General features: G+C 59.6%; 1 protein-coding gene across 1 annotated transcript in view; it reads left to right on the top strand.

Moving 5' to 3' along the window:
• The window catches only part of LMNA (lamin A/C), a 47,695-nt gene that overhangs the window by 9,292 nt on the left and 12,294 nt on the right, over positions 1–26,109 (top strand). The window contains exon 2 of the mRNA XM_050912244.1: positions 15,568–16,090. Within this exon, the coding sequence (XP_050768201.1) occupies positions 15,741–16,090 (350 nt within the window). The 5' untranslated portion in view covers positions 15,568–15,740. The remainder of the gene's footprint in view (positions 1–15,567; positions 16,091–26,109) is intronic.

Here is a 26,109-nt window from a genome sequence, read left to right as displayed (position 1 = left end):
GGAGGCAACGCCTGAGGTTTCCACAGCCCCCGGCTGCGATGTCTCACCTCGGGTAGGGCTCAGTGCTGCCTTGGGCTCAGACCTCTTTATGGGGTGGCCAGCGAGAGGTGCAAGGGGCAGCCCTTGGCCCTGCTTTTGCAAAACCCAAGAGACCCCCACCGCATCCCATGATGGCTGAAGCCTCCCACTCCTTGGTTTCAGCATCTTGGAGGGAAGGAGGTGGCTCAGGGCAGCGTCATCCCGTCCCCGCGACGTGCCAAAGGAGGAGGCAGCGGGTCAGGTGAGGGAGTAGCACCCAGGGCAGCGATGCTGACGCCGGGTTTTACCCTGCTCCTCCCTCAGATCTGCCCTGGCTTTGCCTTGGAGAGGGTGGGTGGCCGGGCTTGGCTTCCCTGCCCGGTGGGTGATTGCAGGGAGGTGTTTCTTGCATATGGCACAATTCAGCGCTTTGGCAAAGAGCCCCCCAGCTGGCTGAGCCCCCCTCCTGCCCTCACAGGACACGTGGGGCCCCATCCTAGATCCCAGTGTCAGGAGATGCATTGGGCTCCTTGGGCTATGCCTGACCCATCGCCTTGCTTAGAGGAGCTGCAAAGTTGGTGTCCGTGGGGCGGATGCTTGGGGCAGTGTTGGGGCGCGGAGCTGGGGACCAGGCTGGCTGCAGGCAGCACCAAAAAGTCTTTTACTGGGCGACGCTCCTGCGGCAGGCAGGGTCGCGGCACGGCAGAGCGGCACCTCGCTGCCGGGCCGTCCCCGCCGCGGTGTTTGCCACGTCTGCCAGTTGGTGCCTGGGCCAGGCAGCCTCCCTGGAGATCTTGTTTCTGGAAACCGGAGAAGCCTTGGCACTGCCCCGGCCACCTCCCCGAGCAGCGGGGAGGTGCTGCTGTCAGCCCAACACCTGCAGCTCAGCCCGGCTGTCAGCCTGCTAACTATTCCCCTCCAGATCGCTTGGCGCTCTGCCTTGGGAGCAACGAGATCCCGGCGCCAGTGATGTGCCGGCAAAAGCAGAGGAGTGTTTTGTGCTGGGGGAGGATGCCGGGGCCGTGCAGCTGGGCTGGAAGGGCAGTGGGAGGCAGGAAGGACCGTGGGTCCATCCCAGAAGCAGGGAGCAGGGAGCCTGGCTCCGTGTCCGGCATGCTCCGTGCAGAGAGGCTGGGATGCAGGAGCTATCGCTTGCATCCCGAGTCTCCAATGGCCCATGTTGTCCTTTTGGTCCAAGGCTATGAGTTTTTACCTGCACAGGGCACTCCGTTCGTCTCCATCCCCGTCCCACCCCGTCCTTGGTGACACCACGTTAGCTTGCTCCACGCAGGGGCTGCAACTGGTTTCCGATTCCTGCTTTCACCCAGCAGCCTTGTTGGCAACGTGTCCCGTCTCCTGGCCGGCTCACCGGGACTATCTGCTGTCCGGTAACCTTTTCACCCCCCTCTCCTCCCTCTGCAGCGTGCCGTTGGCAAATGGCCTGGAGGGAGAAACGGGGCCGGCGTAGGGTGGTTGCTGCTCAGGGTGAGCGCTGTGCTGCCATGCTGCTGTGCCACCGTCGCGGCCAGGACACGGTTGTTTCTCCCCACACCAGCATCAAGTGGAAACAAGGGGGTGCTCCCCACAACCCAGAGCTGCCTTGGGTGTACAGGGACAAGCGCTGCCGGCAGTGCAGACCCCGGTGAGGGATGTCTCCTCTCCCCATCCCCTTTGCATCCCTTGGTAGGACGCCAGCCCGTTAGGGGAGCTCGGCACCATTTATTACCAGGCTCTGCTGTTCTAATGAGAAGCAGTTTCTCAGCCCTGGCGCCGTGCCTATAAAAATGAATCTGTGCCTGTGCTTTCGGTGCCATGTGCTTTGCAGCGAGAGCAGGGATCTGCGGAGCCGGGTGGCATGGGGCAGCGAGGGGGTGGCATCCCCATGGGTGAGCACCCCGAGACGCTGGAGCCTGAAGCTCTCGGCAGCCGGACGATCCCCACGCCACCCTGGGTCTCCAGGCTGGGGACTTCTCCGAGATGAATGACATCTCTCTCATAAATCCCAGCCTCCTCCAAAAGCCACTGGGTGAGGATGGCTGCGACGCTGGCAGCCCCCAGAGCCCACCTCCCTCGGGGTCCCCGGGAGATGGGGAGAGGAGCTGCCATGGACAGTGTTGTCCCAGGACTGGACTCCCCTCTTCTGTACTGCACACGTCAGACACGAGATGGTGCTGCCGTTCGCTCCTGTTCCCTGCCTGGGAGACCAGGATGCGCTGAGCTGAGCCTCAGACCTCATCCAGCTGGGAGAGCACCCCGCTGCTAAACACAACCTCTCCTGGGGCACAGATCCAGCGTCGCCCGCGGCGTGTGTGACCCTGCCATCGCTTCCCGGAGAGCTGGCAGCTCCCCTTGGCCGCCACGTCTGCGGGGTGCAGGCAGGCGGGTGCAGAGAGGCTGGGGATTGCGGGGTCCGCGCGGTAACAGATGGTTTTGTGCCGTGTCTTTGCCAAGGCAGAGCCCCGTGGGGACGGCTGGCTGCGCTGGCCTCTCGCTGCCAAGGGGAAGGGAACTGGGATGGACCCGGCCATGTGTCTGCAAAATCATGCGACTGGTCAGCCCCTGGGTGTTGGCACTTGCTTGACAGAGCTGAGGACCGTGCAGAGCCTGTGGTGTGGATGATGTTGTGTAATCATTAATAATACATGGCTTTATTTGTATTATGGTAGTTTCCAGCGTCCTTGAATGAGAGTGGGGCTTAGCCTTGCAGGGGGCCACGTATATATGCCCTACCAGAGGGGATGCGTCACTGGACCTGTTGGTCACCAACGCAGGTAAGCTAATCAGAGACGGCAAGACAGGAGGCAGGCTGGGCTGCAGTGATCACGCACTGGCGGAGTTCGCAGTCCTGAGGGATATGGGAGAGGTGAAGAATTAGGACCCTGAATTTTAGGAAAGCAAACTTCCAGCTGTTCAAGGAGTTCATCAATAGGTCCCCCTGGGAAACTGCCCTCGGGACAAGGGAGCAGAACAGAGCTGGCAGGTCTTTAAGGATGCTTTCTATAAAGTGCAAGAGCTCTCAGTCTCCATGTGTAAGAAATCAGGAGAGGAAGGCAAGAGACCGGCATGGCTGAGTCGAGACCTGCTGGTCAAACTAAAGGGCAAGAAGGAAATCCACAGGCAGTGGAAGCAGGGACAGGTATCCTGGGAAGAGTATAGGGATGCTGCCTGGTTGTGTAGAGATGGGGTCAGGAAGGCCAAGAGCTGGAGCTGAAGCTGGAGCTCAACTTGGCAAGGGATGCAAAGAATAATAAGAAGGGCTTCTATAGGTATGTCAGCCAGAAACGGAAGATCAAAGAAAGCGTCCCCCCCCGGTGAACACGACTGGCAAACTGGTAACAACAGACGAGGAGAAGTCTGAGCTACTCAACAACTTTTTTGGCTCAGTCCTCACTGACAACCTCTCATCCCACACCTCTCGAGTGGATGGACCGCAAGATGGGGACTGGGGGAGCAAAGTCCCTCCCACTGTAAGAGAAGATCAGGTTTGTGACCACCTGAGGAACTTGAACATACATCAGTCTATGGGACCTGACGAGATGCATCCCAGAGTCCTGAGGGAATTGGCTGATGGAGTTGCCAAGCCACTCTCCATGATACTTGAAAAGTCACGGCAGTCAGGTGAAGTCCCTGGTGACTGGAAAAAGGGAAATGTTGCACCCGTTTTTAAAGAGGGTGGAAAGGAGGACCCTGGGAACAAGCGACCTGTCAGCCTCACCTCTGTGCCTGGGAAGATCATGGAGCAGATCTTCCTAGAGGCTATGTTAAGGCACATGGAGGACAGGGAGGTGATTCGAGACAGCCAGCATGGCTTCACCAAGGGCAAGTCCTGCCTGACCAACCTAGCGGCCTTCTATGATGGAGTGACTACATCAGTGGACAAGGGAGGAGCTAGGGATGTCATCTGTCTGGGTTTCTGTAAGGCCTTTGACACGGTCCCCCACAACATCCTTCTCTCTAAATTGGAGAGATACGGATTTGATGGATGGACTGTTCGGTGGATAAGGAATTGGCTGGACGGTTGCATCCGGAGTGGTCAACAGCTCAATGTCCGGATGGAGATCAGTGACGAGTGGTGTCCCTCAGGGGTCCGTATTGGGACCAGTACTGTTTAATATCTTCATCAATGACATAGCCGGTGGGATTCAGTGCACCCTCAACAAATTTGCAGATGACACCAAGCTGAGTGGTGCGGTTGACACGCCTGAGGGACGGGATGCCATCCAGAGGGACCTGGACAAGCTCGAGAAGTGGGCCCGTATGAACCTCACGAGGTTCAACAAGGCCAAGTGCAAGGTCCTGCACCTGGGTCGGGGCAACCCCCGGTATCAACACAGGCTGGGGGATGAAGGGATGGAGAGCAGCCCTGCCGAGAAGGACTTGGGGGTACTGGGGGATGAAAAGCTGGACGTGAGCCGGCAATGTGCGCTCGCAGGCCAGAAAGCCAACTGTATCCTGGGCTGCATCCAAAGCAGCGGGGCCAGCAGGTCGAGGGAGGGGATTCTGCCCCTCGGCCCCGCTCTGGTGAGACCCCCCCACTGCAGCACTGCGTCCAGCTCTGGAGTCCTCAGCACAGGAAAGACACGGACCTGTTGGAGCAGGTCCAGAGGAGGCCACAAAAATGATCAGAGGGATGGAGCACCTCTGCTGTGAGGACAGGCTGAGAGAGTTGGGGTTGTTCAGCCTGGAGAAGAGAAGGCTCTGGGGAGACCTTGCTGCAGCCTTTCAATACTTAAAGGGGGCTTATAAGAAAGATGGGGACAGACTTTTCAGTAGGGCCTGTAGCGATAGGACAAGGGGGAATGGTTTTAAACTAAAAGAGGGGAGATTCAGACTGGATATAAGGAAGAAATGGTTTACGCTGAGGGTGCTGAGGCACCAGCACGGGTTGCCCAGAGAGGTGGGAGATGCCCCGTCCCTGGAGACGTTCCAGGCCAGGTTGGAGGGGCTCTGAGCAACCTGATCTAGTGGAAGATGTCCCTGCTCATGGCAGAAGGGTTGGACTAGATGACCTTTAAAGGTCCCTCCAACCCAAACTATTCTGTGAGTCTATGATTCTATATGCTTAAAGAGACCATCTCTATCCAGAGGAACATCCAAGTGAAGAGCTAGGATGGGAAAAGGCTGGAAGAAGGTGCTTACCTCAGTCTGGCAAATGGAGAAACTGAGGCATGGACCTCTGTATCATGGATAGATGAGCTTTGAGGACTCCACGGCTCGCTGGAGGGTGGAGGGGATCTTTTATGGGGTGAACTGAGCACTGCAGACCAGGCATGGCAGATCTGAAGGGCCGGTGGGGGGGGCCAGGCTTTGCACAGAGAAGTGCAAAGGTAGAAGCGGAGGCAACTGGAAGGGGAAACTCACCTCCAGTACGGGAACGGGAGGACAGTTTGGTGCTCTCTGTCTTTGTTGTCGGAGCCAAGGGTGTTTCCTGACGGTCCGTGAGTCATTCCCGGTGGGATCTGTCCTCCAGCCCCTTTCGTGCAGTGGTTCTTGAGGCTTGTGTGTGTAACCAGCACCCTGCGCTCCTCCTGGACGAGCTGGGGTGGCTGACACTCGGTGCATCGACAGCTGCCCTTGGGCCCCACAGCCTCCATCCTCATGGCTCTCTGCAGCAATTGGGGTCTCCACCGGTGCCGGCACAGCCAGCACAGACCCCTTTCCTGGTACCACAGGCTCCATCCTGCCCAGTCCAACCCAACCCTCTGGTTTCAACTCTGCCATCAGATCAAAGGCAGGGATCTCCCTGGCTTCCCCCGTCCCAAACCCCCTCTTGCGAGTTCGAAACAGTGGCTGAACCACAGGGCTTGCAAATCCCAACCCACAGCCACGGGGCACTTGGCAACGGGCAAACAAACAGCCCGTCGCTGAGCTCGGCCGCTGGGCTCCATCACACCGCAGCCCATAATTAATAGTGAGGACGGAACGGCCCATTCAGCTGCTTGGCCTCTCCTGCCTGGGACAAAACCGAGACGAGGCACTTCGACGTCACATTTTTCCTTTGATGTTAATCTGTTCATTTCCAGCCTCCGCTGCCTTTTACGTCCAAACCCCATTAAGAAAACTCCCATTGCTCCTCCGCCCACGTACCCAGAGGTGCTGCCGGATCGGCTCAGATTAGGGAACCTCTGCCGTGTGCGTGCTCCGGCTTTACCCTGCGTTGCCGGCCCACGACTCCCCTTGCAAACCATAGCCCAGGTACTCCCCGCTGCCGTTTTGGGGGTTCCAGTCCCTTTCCTGGAGCTGATATGCAGAGCTTCCCCCCCATGGGGCAGATTTGTTCGCCTTGCTTTGGGGAAAGGACTTTTTTTCACCCATAGCGTAGACGAGAGCAGCCTCGGGGTTGCCCTAATTCTGCAGGGTCCGGGCTGGAGCAAGCAGGTAGTAAATCCTGCATCCCCCTCACTCCGGCGTCCGTGCCATGCTCTGACCGCAGCTTCGTGCAACGTCCTGCTCTCATTTCTGTAACTGAGCCTGTTTCTTTTTCTCCTTTAATCTGCGGGACTACCCCAGCACTTCCGTTTTGCGCTATTTTGAGTGCCAATTTTTGTGTTGTTTTTTTTTTTAATTTCGCTTTTTGCAGCACCAAAGTGTGGTAAAGCCAACCAGCCCACATCCCTCTCCTCTCCTGCCCCGGCAGAAAAGCTGAGCGGGGCTGGGAGGGAGAGTTGGTAGTAAATAGCAGGAAAACACCCCTGTTGCAGAAAGCTCTGTAAAGGGAAATGAATGAAAGGCAGCTGCTGACGCACCCGTCTGGGCTCAGGGTGTTTGGCCGGCGCAGCTTCCCCCGTTGATGGGTTACGGGGAGCGACGGTACATCTCCAGGAAATACAGAAGGGTGCAGAGGAGGGAAAGTGCTCGGCTGCCAGCAGAGCAGCTCCCACCGCCCAGGTCCTGTGTCCCTTCCCGGTGCCCAGCAGTGCTGCGGGAAGGTGGGTTCCCTCCCAGGAGGGTGCAGCCCCAGCGCTGAGAATTGGGCTGCTCCCAGCAGCTCTCCGCTGCAGGAGGAAACCGGGGGACGCTTCAACGTGCCGAGGGCACGGGGAGTGTGAGTCAGGCCTCAGGACGTTGGGAGAGACATCGCCATAAATGCTGTGGTTTTCCCTTTGGATCCCGCTCTCTGAGCTTTACAGCGTTGCTCAGTCACACTTTAAACCGCCTCCGCAGTGGCAAGGGTTGCAGATTTAGGAGGAAAGGAGGGAAGGATTGAGATTTCCGTATCCCTATGATTCAGAGCTGAAAGAAGCAAACACCGTATTTTGTATGAGAAAATGTCTGGGACGCTTCTCGCAGCATGTAATGAAACTGAGGAGTTCATTGCTGTAGGATCCAGGGTGGCCAAAAGGACAAACAGGCTCAAGAAAGGGATGAGATGGTGGTTTTGGCGGATTAGTGAGTTTATGAAACATCTCTGGCATAAGAAGACCTCAAGCTGCTGGTAGCTGGATGTGCTGGGGCTAGATTTCCTTCTGCCGGTGTCTGAGACAGGTCATCCACTCTGCTCCCGGGCGGTCACCGATGCCGGCATCTGGAGACGTGACCCCTTCTGCAGGGACCTGCCAAGAAGTGACAGAAGGAGCCATCCCCGGCTGTGAGACGGCGAAAGGAAACACCAAGGAAAGGACACCAAGGACACTGCCGGGGAGGTGGGGATGCTGTTTGGAAACACGAGGCGCGTCCGCTCTGTCCCATCTGCGCCAAGGATGCCAGGAGGGACATGCCGAGGGCGGTGTGTGCCGACGCTCACGGGCCATCCCTGCCCTTTTCCCGGTTCTCCCTTTTAAAGGCAGCAAAAAGGGATGTGAATATCTGCACGGCGGCTGTGGGGCTCCGGGTGTTTGTCCTGGCCCCGTCCCAGCTCATGTACTTTGTCCCCGGTCCCATCCTTTCCCCAGGGCCGCAGGAGTGAGCGAGCGATGCCCGGAGGCTGCTCTCTGGTACAGGGCAGCCTGGCCCTGCACAGCCCTCAGTAAAAAGTGTTTTTAAATCCCTGTAGCTGCCTGCAGAGCAGGAGCAAAGGTGCTGGGCTGGAGGTTGTGTACATGGGCAAAATGTAAAAGTAGGAGAGGTCACCTTAGAGGCAGGATTAGTTCATCCTGAAACCATCCCCGGAGATATTTGTCTTGTGGGATCCTAAAAGCCCCAAGCAATAAAGACCTTCGAGCGCATGGCTGTTTTACCGTAGGAGCAGCAACAGCTCCTGGCTGCAATTTCTTGCACCCACAGCCGGCCACCTCAGGGCTTCCCTGGGGATAAAGGAAAGGTGCCGGGAGCACCGCCAACCCGGGGACATTTGCCCTGAGGCCAGGTTTGGGGCTGGGCTGGAGTCATGGAGGATGCTGGGGAAGCTCAGCAGGGCCGTGGTGAGCCCTGGAGGCAGAATGGCTTTTATCCACCTTTCCTGCGGGCCTTCAGCATGGCAGCCGGGGAAGGCTGAGCACCGCCAATGGCCTGGATCTTCTCCAGCTCCATCCTGCACAAACATCCCCTTCGGCACTTCCACTGCCCTGCGAGGAAGCTGGTGAGCTGCCGCCCCGTTGACACACCGGGGATTTCTGTGGCCTGGGATGAGGGCAGGCAGATCCGCATCCTGCCCGCGGTGTTGGCTGCCGGACCTGCCAGGGTTCGGAGGCTCCGGCATTTTGCATGCCAGGGCGAGCTGGCACAAACCGCACGGGAAGAAAACCTCCACAGCCCTGCAAACCACATCCCTGCCTGTGCATCCTGCCCGTGCATCCCTGCCCGTGCCGCAGGCTGCCCGTGGCTGGGTAAGAGGCAACACTGCGGGACTATCCTCAGCCCAGCTCAAGTCGTGGCTGGGGGGGGGGCTTAGGAGGGAGCCCCCAGCCCCGTGCATTGACACCACAGCCTGGTTGCAAACCAACCCATCCCTGCCTGGGCGTATCGTAAGGGACGTGGCTGCTTTAGACCTTTTTATAGCACAAATAGTGAGAGTAGCCAGGAATCACCACTGGCAGCTCTGCTTTTTTATTTGCAAAGCCTCTGGTCCCCGCCACTCTGCCCCGCCTCGAGGTACCGCATGTCTACGGAGAGCACCCGTTGCGGGAGATCCCCCAGCTCCCCGCTGCGGCAGAGATGACTCTGCTGCTGCTGTGTGGGAAGCAGAGATTAATTTCGAGCAGCGGTGAGGTTCCCCTAATTTGCCCCAGTTGTCTGGGCAAAGCGCAAAGAGATTTTTAACTCCTTCCAGCTCGATGGGGGTGAGCCAGGCTCTCGCTGGGCAGCTTGCGGGTATGGGTGTCGTTCCCGAGGTGGCATTTAACGGGGCGCATCCCAAGGCTGGGGCGTGTGTGCATGCCTCCGTCCTCTGCCCCACGCCGGCCTGGGCTGGCGCCAGCCCATTGTGTTCGCTTTTCCTGCGCGCGCCAAGCTCTCTGCTTGGGGAAAAAATGGTCATTAAAATGTGAGCGTGACCCCAGCTCAGCAGCGCCGGGGGGTTGTGGGGAGCAGAAAACTGGCTTGCTCAGGATTTTGCACTCAGAAACTTGCTCCTTTCAGTGAAATGGGATATGTCGGGTGGATGTACGCGTGGTCTACTGACTCTATGGAAAATAGGCTGATCCTGCTCTATAGGAACAACCCTCAGCGAAGTTGGGAAAGCGGCAGGAGGGCTCAGCATCCCATCCACCCCTGATTCCCAACGTACTTAACATGTGGGCTGGATAACAGGGCCACAAAGCAACGCGACACCAAAACAGCTTTTCCTTTAAAACCCTCCCCTCGTGGGGAAGCCATGAGATGCATTTTCCATTGGGCTGCCTGGAGCGGCCGCATCTTGCCGCTTGGCAAGCAGCACCAGCGCTCCTGGCTTTGGCGAGAGTTTGGGGGAGCGCAGAGCGTGCTGCAGACCCCAGGGCACGCTCCCCTCTGCCCCAGCGCTTTGGGTGTGCTCCTGTCTCTGCTGCTGCACCCATGGGTTCCTGCACCCTTGGGTCCCTGCTGTCTTGCTAAAGGGGGATTCAGAGGCTGGATTTTGGGGATGCTTTTGCTCCTGAGAGTGAAGCGTGGGACTTGCGGGGGGACACGGGCATCCCCTCGGTCATTGCTGTGGGGCAGACAGCTGCCCCAGCCCAAGCACACAGAGCCGTTCCCATCTCAGGAGCTCAAGCAGAGCAGAGGTGACTTGGTCCAGTGTCCCAGAGGGACACGGCGGGGACCCCGTGAGCCTGAGCCTGCACCCGTGGAGCCCCGTCTTCATGTTTGGCATGTCCGTCTGTCCATCCGCCGTGCTTTAACACCTTGGCTGCCGATCACAGGGCAGTTCGCAGGTGCTCGTGGTTCCCAGGCTGTCTTGGGCAGAGGGGCTTGGACAGGATTCGTGCCAAAGTGGCTCCGCGGCTGCTCTCATTTCTGCTGTTGGCATATCAGAGCACACCCATCAGCACTGCCCTGGCTGCTGCTCGCTGCAAGTTTCAGCTCTCTCAATAAATACAACTGGTAAATCTATTAATTTTACAGCTCTAATTGATGTATTGCTGTAATTACCTTTTATAACAAGGCAATTAAACCCTATTAAAGATTATTAGCTAATGAAAACTCCTCTATACACACACCCAACCCCCTTATGTGCACAGATTGTTGGTGGGGCGAACTGGAAGCCCATCGCAGTCAGGGCCTCGCACGATGCGTGGCGTGATGTGATGGGTTGGGATGCTGGATGGGGAGATCCAGGTCCCATCCCTGCATCTACCACCTTCATCCTTGGGCATGTCACTTACTGCCAGGGCTATAAGGGAGGGGGACTTGGGCGTATGCCCAACCCAGCGATTTTTGGCTGTCTGGGATCAGATGGGAAAAAACTTGGAGGCTGGGATCTTCTCCTGGTAATAGGGTGGTTGGGAATGTAAAGTTAACGGTGCTATGTCTTGTTGGCCAGAAGAGAGGGTTGGAAAGGGAAAATCCCCACTTGGAGATGGGGTGTGTCTGCTTTGGAAAGGAAATAGCTGGAGAAACGGCCCCGTGCTGGGGCCGGGAGCGAGGGGAGCGCGTCGGTTGGAGAGAGCACGTGGAAGGCGTCTGGGGGATCGGGGTGGTTCAGTCCTGGGTTGCTCTGTGCCTGCAAAAGCAGGTGGCAAAAGCTGCGCACGGCCCAAGTGAACCCCAGGGTCCTTGGAAAGAGCCAAAAAAAGCTGAAAAGCCATCTGAAAAGCAGCCCACAGGGCTCCCACGTGGGGCACTGCCTGCCCCGATGGCACGTCCCCTTCCCGCGTCACTCCGTGCTGGAGCAGCCGCATGGTGTGGGGGTCCCCGGAGCTGCAGCTCCTCTTGCCACCCCAACCCCCGGAGCAGCTGCTCTTCTTCGCTGCCCACGTGTGCACATGTAAGTTTGCATTGCGGCATTCGCAGGCACCCAGTTTTTCCAGGCTTTTTTGCAGGCCAAAGAGCTTTGGAGGCTGAAAGGGGTTTGAAATTCCAGGGATGTGACTGCTTTCTGCCTTCTGAGTCATGCCGCGGAAGATAGAGCCCATGCTGAGAGCCTCTCCTCGAGCCACGCAGCCTCCCCGTCCATCCATCCATCGCCCCTCGCTCGTCCCCCTTGCTCTGCTGCAGCAACGTGCGCGCTGCTCCAGCTCCCTGAGCGCTCGTGGAAACCGCAGGAATTCACGTTTGTGGGCTGAAGCATCGCACCGTGCCCTGGCCTGCGTCGTGCCGCGGCGGGGCTGGCTGCGGCAGGGAAGGGAGGTGCGGAGCGGAGCCTGTCCTCCCGGCTCGCCTGCGATGCAGCCCGGCTCATCTGGTTTAAATTAAACCCCTCCTGCCTTGCACAAGTGACAAGCGCCTCTTTGCCGGCCGTGAGCCAGCCAAACCCAGTGACCGGCTCACGGCTGTGCCGGTGATGGGCTCCTCTGTCTCCCCGCATGTGTGCCAGGTTGGGATCCTCCTGCCCTGGTCCGAGGCAGGGCTGAGGGCATCACCCCTGCAACCTTGCTTCGGGCTGGTGGGGAAGATGGAGCAGTGTGGGGCTCCTTGCACCCAGGGGAAAGGGGATTTGCATGGGTGCAGTGTCGGGGGGCATCACCGTCCCGTCCCGGAGGGGCTCTGCATGGAGCAACTAGTGCAAAGGGGCCGGAGTCTGACCCTCCCTGGGGCCTCTTTACTCCGGGCTGCCAACGCCACCAAGGAGGATTGCGAGAGCCCTGTGGGCTCCGCAGCCGGCAGACTCCCTCCAGGAACCCCCGTGTCGTCCCGCTGCCCCCAGCCCAGGGGAAGCCCTCAAACTCAGTCCCCCAGGGCAGCGAAGCAGGGGACCAAGAGCCAGGGTCCCGTGCACAACAGGAGCTCTGCGGGGAGTGCAAGGAGCCAGGACATGCCGGGGGCTGCCGGAGCAGGGACAGGCTGTGCCGATGACCCTTAGCTGTCATTTTTAGCTGTTGCCCAAGCTAGTCCCTCCTTGCCTTTGCCCTGGCCGCGGTTTCCCACGTTAAGGCAAGGAAGCTTTAACCCTGCTGTCCTTATCCCAGGGGATGCTCTGGACCCTGGCGAACATCGTCTGCTTGGGGAGCACCCAGAGGCAAAGGGCACGAAGCGCTTTCCTTCCCGCTCTGGGGTTACTTTTTAAAACAAAACAAAGCTGCGGAGTGGAAAGAGGTTGTTTGCGTCCCACAGTGCCCCGCGGCTTGGCAGCCGCCGCGCCGGAGCCGTCGGCCAGACCCCGCCTTCGGCAGCGAGGCTGCGCGGCACGGGCGTCCCGGGGGGCCACGAGTTCCCAGCCTGGCCCGCCATGGGGCCAGGGCCACTGTCACCATCCCTTGTCCATGTCCTGCATTGCCAGGCCCCAGAGTCCTGCATGCTCTTCACCTCCCCTGGGGATGTGACGTGCATGGGGGTCCCCAGGCCTGCAGTGCCCCCCCCCCCCCCCCAGGGAAGGGGATAAGTGCGTGGGGGAATATGGGGGGGGGAAGGCAGCCCGGGACAGACGAGGAGGCAGAAGGAGGGAGGAAAAGGGGAATTCAGCTGCAAATGCAAAGGAGGAGAAGGACTGAGCAAAGGAGCGGGGTAAAAGAGAGTAGGCACCCCTGGGCAGGGAGACCAGCACTGGGGCGGCACAGTCACCCCCTGCGCACAGCACCCAAGGGTGCCTCTGGGTGCAGAGAGGGACTCGCAGCGAGCAGAGATGGGGAAGGGAGTGCAACAAAGCCGGGGGAGCTGAGCACCCCAAATAGCCCCCGAACCTCTCCCCATCGCAGTGCCAGGAGGGCTGTGCCCAGGCTGCCCCAGCCGCCCCCCCCCGCCCCGGCTCTGCCGCGGTGCTGGGGCGGCTTCCGGGCATCGGGCTGTTGCTTTTTGAAAGTTGGGCCCTGGATTTTTGCTGCGGTGCCTCTCCCCACCCCGCTACTGTTCGCTGGCAGCAGTGACTCATCGGTGCTGGGAGAGGAGCGGGGATTAATCATTCATAAAGCGCGCATGCACACGCACGTGTGTGTGTGCGCGCGCGCGCGCGCGTGTGTGTGTTTGCGTGTGTTGCTCTGGTTGCTGTGTGAGTCATTCCCAGCCTGCCTGGGGCTTTGCTGCGCTTCAATTAGCTGGGAAGCGAACCCAGCTCGATCGCAGCGCAGGCAGGACGAGCTGGGCCGGCCACGGCTCGGGAAGCGGCACTTTCGCCCTGCCTTTGGCCTTGCATCTCGCCAGCCCCGGACCTCTCTGTCGGCAGGGGATGGCTGGGGTGGGTCGTGCTTTGGGGTGGGCATCGGTGCCCAGGCTCTCGCCAGTGTCCCCAGCCGCGGGGTGCAGCTCCCTTTCCGGCTTTCCTCGCTGCAGAGCCCAATTTTGCAAGCAGGAGCTCGCAAAGGAGGATGCTGGAGCCCCCATGACCGCCACCCGCCGAGGTCCCGGCTCAGCCCCTCGTTTCTGGGGTGCAAAAGGGTTGCTTCTCTGTTCCCCTTGCTGTTCCCAGTTCTCCCTCTCCCATGCAGGAGGGATTTGTAGTGCAAAACGCGAGGGGACGAAGTCCAAGGAGGGGACAGCCCCCCCGCGGTAGCACTGGGGGGGTGCCAGGAAGCGTGTGGCAGATCTGGAAGTCACGAGCTGCCGGGTCTCAGCAGCGCTTCGAGGGAGGCAAGGCACCCTGCACCCTGCTCCAAGCTGGCCAGCAGCTGAGAGGACTGGGAATCACCTATGCTGGGAACTGGAGATACTGGAAGAATGGCTGAGTGCTGGTGGGACTGGGAATGGCTGGCATTGGGAGGTGGGAGAATGGCAAACAGCTGGTGCAGGGAACTGGGGCGGGGGAAACTGGACTCAACTGGTGCTCAAACTTGGGGGAGTTACAAACCGAGCAGAGCTGGCATGGGGAATTGGGAGAAAGGATAAAACTGGGCACAGCTGGTACTGGGGAGAGCTGGGAAACGGGGACAGCCAGTGCTGAGAGAACTGGGCAAAGCTAGCGCTGGGGAAACTGGGGGCAGGGGGGGGTGTCTCCTCTGGTGCCGCAGGGCTCTATGTCTGTGATGCCTCGGGCTTCTGGGGTACCCTAGGCAATGGTGTTTTGGGTCCCTGGAGCCCAGAGTTTGGGGTGCTCCAGGGTCCTGCGCAGCCTGGGGCTCCTGCATTCGGGCTATGCCAGGACCCCAGAGTTTGGGGTGCTCCAGGGGCCTGCGCAGCCTGGGGCTCCTGCATTCGGGGTATGCCAGGACCCCAGAGTTTGGGGTGCTCCAGGGGCCTGCGCAGCCTGGGGCTCCTGCATTCGGGGTATGCCAGGACCCCAGAGTTTGGGGTGCTCCAGGGGCCTGCGCAGCCTGGGGCTCCTGCATTCGGGGTATGCCAGGACCCCAGAGTTTGGGGTGCTCCAGGGTCCTGCGCAGCCTGGGGCTCCTGCATTCGGGGTATGCCAGGACCCCAGAGTTTGGGGTGCTCCAGGGTCCTGCGCAGCCTGGGGCTCCTGCATTCGGGGTATGCCAGGACCCCAGAGTTTGGGGTGTTCCAGGGGCCTGCGCAGCCTGGGGCTCCTGCATTCGGGGTATGCCAGGACCCCAGAGTTTGGGGTGCTCCAGGGTCCTGCGCAGCCTGGGGCTCCTGCATTCGGGGTATGCCAGGACCCCAGAGTTTGGGGTGCTCCAGGGGCCTGCGCAGCCTGGGGCTCCTGCATTCGGGGTATGCCAGGACCCCAGAGTTTGGGGTGCTCCAGGGGCCTGCGCAGCCTGGGGCTCCTGCATTCGGGTATGCCAGGACCCCCCAGCACCCTGGGGTCAGCTGCTGAGATGCCACCTGCCCTGTCCTGTGGGGCAGCGATGTCCTGGGGGTGCCCAGCCCGGGGGTCCCGGGGGTGCCTGGCTGCACCCCATTCCTGCAGCCCCTCTCAGGGGGCACTTTGCCCTTGCCAAGTCCCCCCAAGCTGAAAGCCAGCCTCAGCTGAGGGAATTGCACTAGAAAAAGGGGGGGGGGGGGGGGGGGGGGGGCGGGGTGTTTGCAAGGGGGTCACCCTGGGCTGCGTGCCCCAGAGCTGCCCTCCCAAGGCCCCTTTTCCCAGGGATGCTTTTCCAGCCTTTCCCAAGCAAGGGCCTGGACTGATGCAAGTGGGTTGTCTCCACCCAGGTTTCGGATAACTCCACCCGCCTCCTCCTCGCAGCTCCTCCTCCCAGTGCACAGCCCAGCTGGGATATAAGCAAGTCACTCAGACAACCAGGAGCAGCCGAGACAGCTGGGTGGGTGGCGTGGGACGCCGAGCCGTGACCTGTGCCGTGTCCTTTGCCTTGACGCCGGACCCCATGGCGACGCCTTCGCAGAAGAGGAGCACCCGCAGCGGGGCTTCGGGGACCCCCTTGTCCCCCACCCGTATCACCCGCTTACAGGAGAAGGAGGACCTGCAGGAGCTCAATGACCGCTTGGCCGTCTACATCGACAAGGTGCGCTCGCTGGAGCTGGAGAACGCCGGCTTGCGGCTCCGCATCACCGAATCGGAGGAGGTGGTGAGCCGCGAGGTCTCGGGCATCAAGGCTGCCTATGAGTCGGAGCTGGCGGATGCCCGCAAGACCTTGGATTCGGTGGCCAAGGAGAGAGCTCGGCTGCAGCTGGAGCTCAGCAAAGTCCGGGAGGAGCACAAGGAGCTGAAAGCCCGGTGAGTGCCCTGGGGACGGCGGGGACCGTGGCGGGACAGTCACTGTTGTCATGCTTGGCAGGGAGCCGGGAGGGAGGAAGGAGCGACCTGGAGGAGGCAGGGAAAGGGGAAACCCGTGACCTGGCTGGGGCAGGAGTGTCCGTGGCAGGGACTGAGAGAGGAGGGAAGCTCTCCCGGCATTCCTGCTCTCCCTCCAAGCGCCATCTTTGGCCGGGATGCCCTTGGAGGGGGGGGGGGGAATCTGCGAAAGCTCGGGACTGGGGCTGAGTGGACGTGCCCCAGGCTCTTGGGGAGGGTCTGTGCGACACGGGGCATGAGCACTGGGCTGGTGGCCCCTCCGCCTTCGTCATCCTGGAGCTATTCCTAAACGCGCTCCAGCGCAGACCGGGAAGCGGTGCCAGCCAGCTGGCTCTGTCCTGCCCACAGATCTCGCCTGCTCGTCCTATTTTCCTCTGCTGTCTTTGGCACCAGTTAAAGAACCTGCTCGAATTTTGTTTGCCTTAACCCTCCCTGTGCCAAGCTGTTCCTGGTCTGCGGGGTCCCCTGCTTTGGGGCAAGCAATGCTCGGGCGACGCCTGCATCCCTTTCCCATCGGCTGGCTCTGGGTGATGTGCTCCAGGTCTGCTTTGAGGCTCAAATCCCCCCAGCCCCTTCCCGTCGGGTTTCTATCTTTCCCTTCCTGACATCAGAAATGCCCACCTCGTTGCCGCCGCCGCCGCCTCCCTGCTGCTGGTGGGTGCCTCTGCCCTCCCCTCCTCGGGACTATGGCAGATGCCCAGCGCAGGTCCCCTGAGGACGCAGGTCCCTGCACGGGGCTCCCTGGCCGGTGTCACACCGCTGGCCGGGCAGGGACCGGCCGCTGGGCTTTCCCCGGGGCTCTGCCAGCCCATGCGGCATTGGGACCGCAGCCCTGTCATCCTCAGCTCCCTGAGTCCCGCGCCATGGAAGGAGCGAGCGGGTCCCTTTCTGTCATCAGCTTTGGCTTGGGGCAGGATCCGGGCTGGGCAGCGGTGGGACAAGCCCGTCTTCCTCCATTTGATCTTTTGCCTCTTATTCTGGATGCCTCGTTTCGAGTCTGTACCAAATGAGGCTAAAATTAACTTCCTCAGAAGATGCCATAAATATTCTACCTACTGGGAAGGGAGTGAATGTGCAGCCTTTTACAGCTGTCTTCGAAAGCCGTGCGGTGTTTTATATTTAGCTTTCTATTTCCCATGCGCTGCTGTGGCTCTGTCCTTAGATAAGGCAGCTTTGCTCGTCCCGCTCTCCGCAACGCAGATCCCTGCTTGCCAGATCCCAAGGATCTGGGAGCTGGCGAGATGAGGGGCTGAGCTGTCTAAAAGCTTTTGCTGCCTTATGCAAACCCAGAACTATCTTGGCCGCGATCTTTCGAGAGCTGAAAAAAATGCCCGGCCTGCAGCCGTCCGTGGCTGAGAGCTGCGTGCTCAGCCCGGAGCTGGCTGCGCTGCAGAGCGGTCCCTGCAAAAAAATATGTTAAGCTTTTTTTTCCTGCGACGGGCTGCGCTCCTGGAGCTCGCTGTGCTTGTTCCCTAACGCTGACAGATCCCTCTGAAAAAGCGCTTTGAGTTGAGGGGATTCCCAAAGAGCAGCTCTCGGTTTGGAGGCGGGTTTCGGACCGCCGTTTTTGGACAACGGGCGGTGAGCAGGGTTTCTGAAGGAGAGAGGTGTTTCAATGTGTTGAGTCGTCTCTGAGTCACGGTTTGTGAGATGTACGAGCAGCTCCGCCGGGGAAAAGCCGGTGCTATTCATTCCTGCCTCTGGCGTGCCCCTGCTTCCTTGGGTGGTGGTAGCAGGGCCGCTTTCCAACCCCCCAAATCCTTGCAAAGGGGCTGCAGCTCATCTCATGTCGCTGGGGACCTTCTCGATGTGGCAGAGTTGCTCAGAGAGGGCACAAATCGGCTGCCAAGCCACGAGGGTGCTCCTAGGGCTCAGTTTGGCTAGGGTGCCCCAAATCTTTTGGGCACGGGGGAGTGGGGCGGCCGCGAGCCTGATCCTGCGGATGGGTCGGAGATGTTCACGGGGTCAGGAAGGACCCTCGTGCCGCTCTCGCGGTGGGGCAGGCAGCGCTGGCATTGCTCCGCTCTCTGCCATCCGGCTGGGCAGGGAGGTACCGGTCCTGCCGGCTCTGCCTGCCCACCCCGAGCCCCTGGGTCAGCGCCTTGTCCCGGGCAGTTTCGCTTGACCTCGGTGCAGTGACGTTTTGCTTGGCTAATAAATAACTCGGCAGCCCTCGGCTCCCCTCGCTCTCCCCGTGAGCCCCAGGGGAAGCGCCGGGTATCTCCGGCGGGGCAGGCGGCTCTGGGGCCACGTTATCGGCTCTCGCAGCATCGCCGGTGCCCGTGGCCGGGGTTGTCTCGCCTGCGCAGAAGGGAGGGCGGGGGGCTGGGGGTGTCGGGGCATGGCGTGTCTGGTTGCAGCACGGTGCTCAGCGCTGGTGGAGTCAGCGGGTGCTGGGCCCGCTCCCAGGAGGGAGAGGAGCTGGGTGCTCCGTCTGGAGTGAGGGAAGAGGTGCTGGCTGGAGGGGGACAGGGTATGCAAACAGGAGACCAGTCTCACCAGCTACCGACGCACTGGTGCAAGAGCTGCGTGGGTGGAGGAGGGTCTGGGCAGCCTGGGGCAGAGCTGGGTGGAGAGGTGCAGGCAGCTGCCTGCCCTGTGCCTCCTGCCACCCTTCTATTCCTGGCCGGCTGCTCTTCCCTTTGGGCTGGCCCCTTCTTGCTGCCTGTTCGGCTGCTCTCGATGCCGGTCCAGGAGGGGTTTCCCAAAGCACCCACCCCGGCTCCTTGCACCAGGGGACCCTCATCCCTGTGCAGCCTGGCGCTGTGCCCAGGGACAAGGGACTTCCTCCGGGCACTGCTGCCTGGCCCTATGCCACACGTGTCCCCAGCCTCTGGGCTTCCCCGTCGGCTCCCCAGCCTCGTGTGGCTGCTGGCTGTGCCGGAGCCACCTTTGAGGCGAAGCAGAGGGTGCAGCGAGGGTGGCTGGTGACCCAGGGGTGCTGACAGCGCCTGGCATCGTCCCCTCCCAGACCGTGGGGAGAGCCAGGACCAGCCTGAAATGCCCCTGTCCCTGGCGTCCCTGACCTGCGGTCCCCAAGGAAGGGCAGGCAGATGGTTTTGGAGGGCACAGGCTCCAGCACGGCACCGGGCTGCTGCGGAGAGATGCTCTGCACCCAGGTCCTGCCCATCGCCCCCTCTCCATGAGCTGGCTCCTGACTCATGGGGTGAGGACGGGAGCCACAGCCCTTGCCGTGCTCCGCTGAGGATTCACCTCATCCCAGATTCTCGAGGCAGAGGTGTTTGTCAGTGCAAGCCCCGGTTTGGGGGTGCAGGGGTGTATGGATACAGTCCTTGGGCACCTCCATCCCCAAGAGGGGAGCCCTGGGGGGGTTCCTAGTGCCCCGCTCCCGTGGGCAAGGGGTGGCTGTGCTGTGGCCGGCTCCCTCCTCCGAAACAGGAACCAGGCCCTTGTTAGCAGTGCGGCTGATGAGCGATGGCTTCCTGAATTGCAGCCCCTAACCCGATTAAGCCGGTGCCTTGGCAGCGCTTCTTCCTCCCCGGGCCCAGATCTCATCTATGGCCCTAATGAGGAAAAAAAATCTCCTGTTTTCCTAAGGTCGTTGCAGGGGGGAAGCTCGTCCAAGGGCAGAGCAAAGGAGGCAGTAACCAGGGTGCCAGGAGGACTGGGGTGAACCCCACAGCCCTTCTGCACCCCAGGTAGATTTTTGCCCTGTGCTGGGTTCAGCGATGACCTTCCAGGGAGGAGGAGGAGGAGGTAAAGGGGACCCGTTTACTGAAGGGAAAAAAAAAAAAAAAAAAGCCTCCCCGCCGCGGGGCCGGGCGCTGCCTCTGTGCCGCCTTTAGCAGCAATGTGCTTGTGCTGGAACATTTTGCGTGGGGGAGAAACCTCAGGCTCCTGGGCTGTTTCCCCCCCGTCTGCCTTGTAGAAACCCTGCCAGGGAAGGAACGGTTTGGCTCGGAGGAGGCTTTGCCCTTTCGGAGCAAACAAAGAACAGCTTGTGCAGCTGGGTGATGCTCTGGGGGAGCAGGCAACGTGGAGCCAGGGCTGGTCTGGGACCCCCCGTGCCCCTTGGGGACCTTCTTAAACATGCCGTCCCTGAGGCTCCGGTGTTCTGGACAGATTTATTTTTCCCCTAACATCCACACCCGGCAGCTCGGGGTGGCTAGGCACGCCTGCCCTCCCTGCACGCTGCGGGGCTGAAACGTTCGGTGGCAAAAGCCCCATTGCTTCGAGGCCGAGGCTTTCGTTAGCCCCTGGCGATATCTGTGCGGGAGTATTTCTTGTCTGTGCAAACATCCAGCCCCCCTTTTTACCAGCTCCCAGAGCAGGATGATCTCAGGTAGAGGAAAAGGCTCCAGCACTTTCGTTTTGTGGCTCTGCTCTCATCGCTGGCTGCGTTTGCCGGCGTCTTCCAGACACTGCTGGTACCCCGTCCTGCTGCAGGGCTGGGCTGTCCCCTCGCTGTGCGGTGTGTTCCCGGGGATGAGAGGAAATCGTGTTGCCTTAAACATTTTTATTACGATAGGATCTGCCCAGGCAAATTAAGGACCTTAATCTCAGAGCTGGGGGATTAAAGAGAAGCAATTGCAAAGGGAAACGGGGCTGGTTTTGGTGTGGGAATGCATCCATCCCCCGTACGGCACCTAGCGCAGCGCGTCCCAGCCTGCCCTGGCCGTGCTTGCTGCCCCAAGTGTTTTTCAGCCTCGCGTGCGTCACTTCAGTTGTCTGAATCCCATTAACACTTCAACTTTGGAGCCCAGCAGAAGTGAGAGCCTTTCCCGGCACGGTGCTCGGCAGAGGCATGCAAAGAGGGCGGCGTGGCCGGGGTGGGGCATGCCGAGCTGCTGCCAGCTCCTTATTTTGCTAAATTTGTGCCCTTTGGGAGCAGCAGTTTCCTTCCCCACTGCTGGCAGCCGGGATAGGAGGAAGCCACCGGAGCTTTCCCTCTGGTCCTGGCCAAAATTAGGGCTGGCATGGAGGAGTTCCTGGGAAGCATCAGCCCAGTGGGTTCAGGATGGGCTGCCCCTGGGTAGAGCTGGGAATCGCCTCCCGCTGTCCTACTACCAGCTATGTTACCCATTTCTCCGTCCTGCTCTCTTTGCGAGGCCGCTCACCGAGCCCGTTCCTCTGTGACTGGCTCGGCACGTTCCCAAACGGACGAGGCCGGTGCCACGTGAAACCCGTATCTGTCCGCAGCCGCCGTCAGTCACCCACAGCCTCTCAGCGGGGTGTCGGGGCTGGGTGCCCACCTGCCTCCGCTCCCTTCCCCTCCCTGCTGAGGGTTGAATAGCCCCAGTGTGAAGCTCAACAACTGCAAGGGGCTGGCACCGGCCCCCGGCCCCGCTTGCTGCAGTGGCAGCTGCAGCCCTGTGCACCGGCCCCTAGCACCGAGACCGCTGCGCTACAGCCCGGCTCTCGGCCGTCCTGGAGAAGCCCTGTTTCAGTACGTGCAAGGCATTGCAGCACGAATCTGTGAGCCCCACGGTGCGATCTGGGGCTGTGGGTATAAAGGAGAGTCAAAGGGGGTGGAAGTTGGTTAATGAAGTGCATTGAACCGAGCCCGCAGAGATGCCACAAAACCAAACTGGGGTTAGGACACCTCTGTTCCTGAGCGACGCTGAGTCAGCATCGCCCATTGTCACTTGTAAACCAATTTCCCTTCCACGATGAAGGTGAAGGCACCTGTGGCTGGGGTTATCCTCCAAGCCGTACCGAGCCGTGATGCTTTATTGCTGCCTTCCTGTGTTTGGAGCCAGGAGGTGTGATAGCAACAGGGGCAGAGCTCCCCGACAGCCTGGGGAGCGTGCACGGTGAACGTCGCACTGCCTGTACTTTACGCTGCTTAATTACAGGGTTGCACCGTTGCAGGTATTGGCACCATGTCCCTGCAAAGAGGTGATGGAGCCCCGGTTAGGAGCAAACAACGGCTCTTCTGAAGCTTTTGAACTTTTGCATCGGGGCTGCGAGTGGCTCGGAAGCGTGTCTTTAGGAGAGGGTTTCTGACAGCGGAGGTTTCTCAGCCCTCTTGGACAAACGCCACCTCCAGCCACTTGCTCTGGCTCCTGCTTTCAACATCCGTGTCCTCCTGCCATCCAGCTCGGTGACCCCAGCCCCAGGCGAGCAAAGCTTGGCGTCTCCCTGCTGCAGCGCTCGGCTGGAGGCTGAGCTCGGTAGTGCCAATTTGTTGGGGTTTTATTTAATAACAGTTTAGGGACATGCTTTCTCCATTAAAGCCCCAGCTCTGAGTCATGTGAGCCCAAAAAAAAGTCCAAGCTCTTGACATGGATGTGTAACGTGTGGGCTTCCAAGGGGTAGGAGCCCAAAGGAGACTTGGCCCTAGTGCTCACAGGCACCTGGCTGTTTTCCAGCACTGGGGGTGGCCAGTTGCCCCATTGCAGCTCCCAGTCCCCACTGGGAAAAGCCACTTGTCCCCCTCTCCTTGCAATACAGTGGCTGAGCAGAGCTCTGGGCTCGCCGGTGGCTTTAGGCAGGGCTCTGGATCCAGCCCTGGCTGCGCTCGCAGAGTCTTTGCAGCCCAGCGCTGAAGCAGGACGTGGATGGTGGCAATAAAATGAAGCCCCGCGAATAGTGGCAACAAAACCTCCGTGCCGCTCTCCATGGTTTTTTTTTAATGCCTGTCCCCCTCCGTGGGGCCAGGCAGGGAGGTTGCAGTGGGGCAGGAGAAGGAGGATTGGAGACCTGCACCGGGGCGCAAGCCGGGAGATGAGTCACGCTCAGCTGCATGACTTTGGGCTGGAGCAGGGTGCGGCCGCCGCGGGGCCAGGCTTCGCCGCGTCTTTGGGAGGCCCCCGCCGCTCCGGCGGTCACGCGTGCCTGCGCCTTCCTTCCTGGCGTGACGGGTGCTTGCGGATAACCCGCTCCCCGGCAGCATCCGTGGGGTGCAAGGATGACCCCCCCCCTGCCCCCGTAGAGCACCGTGCTGCGCTCGCTCCCCCAGTTATCTATCTCCCCACAGCCCTGCGGGCACTAGGAGAAATTAGGGAGAGTTTTGCAAAGCTGAGCCTTCATGCCATAGGCTTTAGGAGGGAAGTAGAGTGCTGGGGAGAGCAGATTTGCTCCTTGGCATCATGCTTTTGCAGGCTGGGTTGCACCCGGAGCCCCCATTTGCAGGGCAGAGATGCCAACCTGCGGCACGCGTGTCCCAACTAGCAAGCGGCGCTGCTTTTTGCAACCCAGCCTTGGCTCTGTCGCTCCAGTGCAAAAAGCTGCCGGACTGGAGCTTGCCCCGTGGCAAGCGTTGTGCGGGCACGTGGGGCTGAGCAGGAGGGAGGTGATGGGGCGGCTGAAGCCTCTTGCAGCGGCCCCGTTTGCAGGGCGATTCTGTGCATGCAGCAATTGGGGCTAAATTGCACTTTCTTGGGATGCCACATCTGCAGTCCTCACTGGCGGGGAAGCGGTTATTTCCTGCACACGTGCCGAGCAGGTCTGGACTTCATCCTGGCACGGTGCACGCTGGCAGGGAAGGCGGGCAGAGGTGTGCTGGGAGCATCTGCCGCACCGGCTGCGTATGGCAGAGCACAGCAAAACACCGGCGCTCATCTTCACCGCTGCTCGTCCCTGCGCCAAGCTGTGTTTTCCCAATGGCATCACGTTCAGGCCCATCCCGGCAGCCACCCCGACAGAGGCGGTGCAGCCGGCAGCTCGCAGCGCCGGTGGTGACTCACGCCGGCAGCAAAAGTGGGCAAACAAGGCGGCTCCAGTGCAGCCCGCGCCGGCCTCTCTGCCGCTGCATGCAAACAAACCTTGTGGCAATGTAAACACCTCGCCTGCCTTTATCTGCGCTCTCGGAGCCGGCATAGCAAACCCTTTTGTTCCCAGGAAGATGGGTGGCAGCTGGATCCAACAATCCCCCGCTTTGTTTCTTAACCAAATTTTGCTGGCCAGAAGCTTTGCCTACCCGGATTGATGGAAAATGGGGTGAGCTGCTGCTGCTGGAGAGGAAAAAGGAGACCTTGAGCTCGCTCCCTGTTTTGCCTCTCTTGGGTCCTCTCCGCCTTGTCCCATCTTGCCTAGGGACCCTGTTCCCAGCTGTGGATCGATGCGATGCAGCAGGCGCTGGCTGGGGTGCAGCTTTCTCCCCGCAGCGTAGCCGGGACAGCGATGCCCCCGTAAGCAGAGCAACCTCCTCATTGCTTTCCGTCACCCCACTTAGGAGCTGCAAAGCTTTGCCTTCAGAGACGCCGTCGGACCGCACGTGTGTGCAGAGGGAAAGGAGGCGACCGCCGCATTTGCATGGTGGCAACGCGTTTCCTTGCTCCTGGGGCTGGGATGTGCATCCCTGCTCCTTCTCTGCTGCCCCAAGTCCTGGCTGCATCGCTAGCTGCCAGGTCCCAGCGAAACACGAGCTTATGGCTGGTTTTTGCCCCCCCCCGCCCCAACGCTCCCGGTCCTGGAGACGTGATTAAGACGAGTGACTCAGCTCGCTGTTTTTAACTACGTTTGTCAGGCCTCCTGCCACCGTGTCACATCCCCCGGGGAAACACTGGGGATCTGCACTTTGTCGTCATCCTTTAAGGCGGCGTGTTATAGGCTTTGCATTTCTCATTCATCAAGAGAAGGATGTATTCAAGTAAATCTAATGTTCTGGGATGTCTATGGAGGTGCAACGCTAGGAGTCGGTTTAGGTGCAAAATAAAAAAAAATTACATACAAAACTTTCCCATTAAGTTTGAACCCAGTTATTGCAAAAACTGGAATTTGCTGTGTCGGAGTAAGATAGTCAAGACTGAGCAAAATCCCTTAAATTTCATTCAGTCCAAAATGTAATTGTTCTGTGAATATTTGTCCGTTATATTAAAGATATGAAACTGCACTTGTCACCATTGTGAATGTTCAGGGTGTTGCAATGAATGCTTTGAATTTTCTTGTTCTCTCCTCTTCCCGAAGGCAGAAGTATGCGCAACGCAGGCTTAAGCTTTAAACAGGCTTTTATATTATATACAACACTACAAATTGTTAGTAAATTCTGGATTGGAAAAACAAGCTTTCTTCTTTTGCCTTTTCTGCTGAAACCTTGTCCTGAGGAGATGGCAAGCGAGCAACGAGGAAGGTGTTGTAGTCACATATTTGAGCTATGTCTAAAGAAAATTTCTTTCCAGCACAATTCCAGTCTTTTTTTAGAGAGTTCCTTTTTCCTGATGAAGGACGTTATGGCTTTAATCTATATTTAAGATGGTTTAAGTCCAGGCCATCAAGTGTCTTTTACATAACCTGATTCAAAATTCTGCGGGAAGCCAGCAAAAGGCAAGCTGGCGTGTTCATAACACGTGGGTTTGGGTCGTGCCAAGCTTGGGCCGGCAAGTGGGGATTGATCAGCGTTTGATCGTGATTTTCCGAGCAGTTGAGGTGGTCAGGTTTTTTCAAGTCTTTGGTGATTTTCTTTTCCATGGAAAATGCAGTTTTTGCAAGCGAGGAACCAGCCCTCCCTCTGGAAACCCCAGGATCAGCCGATCCCCTCGGGACCTGCATAGACAAGAACATTGGCCAGGTTTTTTTCCTGTGTGCCGTGCAGACAAATTGCCGAGCTCTGCAATAGCAGCTCTGGGCGACAAACCTGGGGCTGGACCAGTTTCGCTAAATCAAGTTTCAACTGGTGGCACTTTGCATGTAATCCTAGCCTGGAGGCCTGGCTATCTGCTTGTTCGAAGGGAAATTCTGCCCTTGTTTTCCTCGCTCGTCCCCGAGGCTCAGCCACGAGCGGTGCCGGGGTCCGCGTGCTCCTGCCACTGGTGGCTTCCAGCAGCCGATGCTCGCTTGCTCTTTCCCAGCTCTTTGAATCCTCTTTGCATCTGTCTCCTGTGGCTTGCTGCACCCTGGAAAAGTTAAAGGCAGCTGTGAAAGGGGTTTTTGACCGGCAGCAAGGCACCGGCAGACCCGCTGGGAAGACGTTACGCCTGCTCCATGCCGGGGCACGCGTCTGTGGAGAATAAATCCTGCCCCTTGTCTATGCAGACGCA

Source organism: Gymnogyps californianus, chromosome 29 (assembly GCF_018139145.2).
Source record: "Gymnogyps californianus isolate 813 chromosome 29, ASM1813914v2, whole genome shotgun sequence".
NCBI classification, from domain to species: Eukaryota; Metazoa; Chordata; class Aves; order Accipitriformes; family Cathartidae; genus Gymnogyps; species Gymnogyps californianus.
This window is presented reverse-complemented; position numbering and strand designations above follow the sequence as displayed.